The following is a 2348-nucleotide window of genomic DNA, read 5'->3' as shown; positions in this document are numbered from 1 at the left end:
ATCTTGAGGGACAAATCACTCCCCTGATACTTGTGCCTCAGTTTCCCCCTCTGGAGATAGTGACCAGTGGCCAGGGGAGCTGAGAGATTCCATTCGCCTTGTTAAGTTTTATTGAGCTCAGAGACCATCAATGTTCCCACAGCCGCCATCGTTAACCGCCTGTCTCCCCCCCCCCCCCCATGCCCCCAGGCGCTCAGGCCTGTCTGACATTTCAGCGTCTGTGACCCAGTGACCCCCTGCCGGCCTGCGGCCCCTCCCCAGGATCAGCTCTGCTCCGCCAGCCTGGGATAGAAACCGGAGTGACCCCGGCCCCAGTGCTGACAAACAGCGGCTGCTGTTACTGTGAGACAGACCCACCCGCTCGGAGCCTGGAGCGCCTCCTGCTGGCTCTCCACAGCCGTGCGCTGGCACTGCCCGGGCCGAGCCCCAGCCACGCACTGACCAGCAATTCCCAGCTCTCCGGGCGGGTCGCAGAGCACCAGCCTGACCGGGAGGCCACGTTCACGTTAAACACGACTGGTTCCGTGGGGCGTTACAGCCACGGCCTGGTTCCAGCAAGAGCGAACGCTGCAGCCCTGGGCTGGGGCACGGGACCAGCGACGGCGTTTCCAGCCAGAGACCGTCACAGACGCCGGTCGGATGTTTCACCTCTTCAATGTATTTTACAAAACACTCTTCTCGCGCTCAGCCAGTCGAACACGCCTGCCCCCCCAGGACTCCCTGCACAGAACCGAAACCCAACGCAGGCGATAAACCAGTGACCCGACATCATACACTAATCACCCGCTGTCAGTATGTTCCATGTCACCCTGTGCCGGGGAGAGGAGGGGACGGACCGTAATGCAGGTGTTGGGCTATTCCCCGGGGCGGGGGGGTTACTCAGCCAGGTCTCTCTGCACCAGTCTGTAGTAGGGCCCCTTGCGCCCCATCAGCTCGGCGTGTGTCCCCTCCTCGGCCACGGCCCCGCCCTCCAGCACCACGATCCTGTCGGCGTTCTCCACCCAGGGCCGGCTCCAGGCACCAGGCACCCAAGCTGGTGCTTGGGGCGGCACCTGGAGGGGGGCGGCGGCGCAGCGCTCCGGCCCCCGGGGAGAGCGGGGCCACAGCAGGGCTCGCCGCCCTCCCCCCAGGGCTCCGGCCGCCCTCCCCCCCGGCGCCCTGCCCCCGGCGCTCTGGCCGCGGGGGGGGGGAAAGAGTCGAGCCCCAGCCGGGGCTCGCTGCCCTGCCCCGCCCCCGGCGCCCTGCCCCCGGCCGCGGGGGGGAGAGCGGAGCCCCCGCCGGGGCTCGCTGCCCTCCCCGCGGGGCGGCGAAAAAGCCAGAGCCGGCCCTGTCTCCACCGTCTGCATGCGGTGGGCGATCACCAGCACCGTCCGGCGCCCCCGGCTCAGCACCGACTGGCGGATCTAGGGGGAGGAGCAGAGCCGCGTTATGGTCCATCCGCACACGACGCAGACCGGAGACACTCAGGCCGGCCGGGTTCGGAGTTCGGATCCCACCGCACCCACCACTCACTGCGCATTCGCTCTCCATATCCAGCGCGCTGGTGGCTTCGTCCAGGATCAGCACGGCCGGCTGGCGGATCAGTGCCCGGGCGATGGCGATCCGCTGCTTCTGCCCCGCCGAGAGCTGCCCGCCCTTCTCCCCCACGTCTGCAGTGGGTCAGAGAGAGAGAGAGAGCGAGGGAGGGAGGGAGGGGTCAGGACTCCTGGGTTCTCTCCCAGCTCTGGGAGGGGAGTGGGGGCTGGGGGGTTAGAGCGGGGGGGCTGGGAGCCAGGACTCCTGGGTTCTCTCCCCGGCTCTGGGAGGGGAGTGGGGGCTGGAGGGTTAGAGCGGGGGGGCTGGGAGCCAGGACTCCTGGGTTCTCTCCCCGGCTGGGAGGCTCTCCCACATGGGGTGATGGGTCCTGCTCTCTGGATCCCGGGGGGGGCTGTGACCCCGTCTAACCCACGTCCTGTCCAGGTCCAGGGGCGCAGCAGAGCTGGGACATCCTGTTCACGGGGTGCAGGGCTCCAAGGGGATCCCTTGGCTATCTCCGGCACCAGATGCAGGAGCTGGTGGGGTACCAGGAGGGGATCCAGCATCATGGGCCGGCTGCTGGCACGCTATCGCCAGACAGGCGGTGAGGGACCCCCGGTGACTCCCAACGGGGTCCCAATCCGGCCTGCCTGGCCCCTGGTGGGGCAGGGGGAAGGGCTGTCTAGGGGTCTGACCCTCAGCACGGGGGCGGGGGTTGCTCCCCAGCTGAGCTCTGTGTACAGAGGGCTCTGCAAGGGGAAGGTGATAGGGGGGGAGGGGCTGATAACAAAACAACACCCCCCCCCCCAGCACAGCCCGTGCAGAACGGGAAT

At 68.0% G+C, this 2348-nt stretch overlaps 1 protein-coding gene across 1 annotated transcript; it reads right to left on the bottom strand.

The window, feature by feature from the left end:
• Window positions 1–357: 357 nt before the first annotated feature.
• LOC113405589 (ATP-binding cassette sub-family B member 5-like) lies at window positions 358–1649 on the bottom strand (the record flags this gene model as incomplete). The annotated part of the gene is made up of 4 exons (XM_026646808.2): window positions 358–483; window positions 880–1001; window positions 1338–1403; window positions 1513–1649. Coding segments are annotated over 4 exons (451 nt in total), but the record flags the coding sequence as incomplete, so codon positions are not given.
• Between the last annotated feature and the right edge of the window lie 699 nt (window positions 1650–2348).

Source organism: Terrapene carolina, unplaced genomic scaffold (assembly GCF_002925995.2).
Source record: "Terrapene carolina triunguis isolate 2854851 unplaced genomic scaffold, T_m_triunguis-2.0 Scaffold44545, whole genome shotgun sequence".
NCBI classification, from domain to species: Eukaryota; Metazoa; Chordata; order Testudines; family Emydidae; genus Terrapene; species Terrapene triunguis.
The sequence above is the reverse complement of the archived record's forward strand: the minus strand, read 5'-3'. Positions and strand labels throughout refer to the sequence as shown.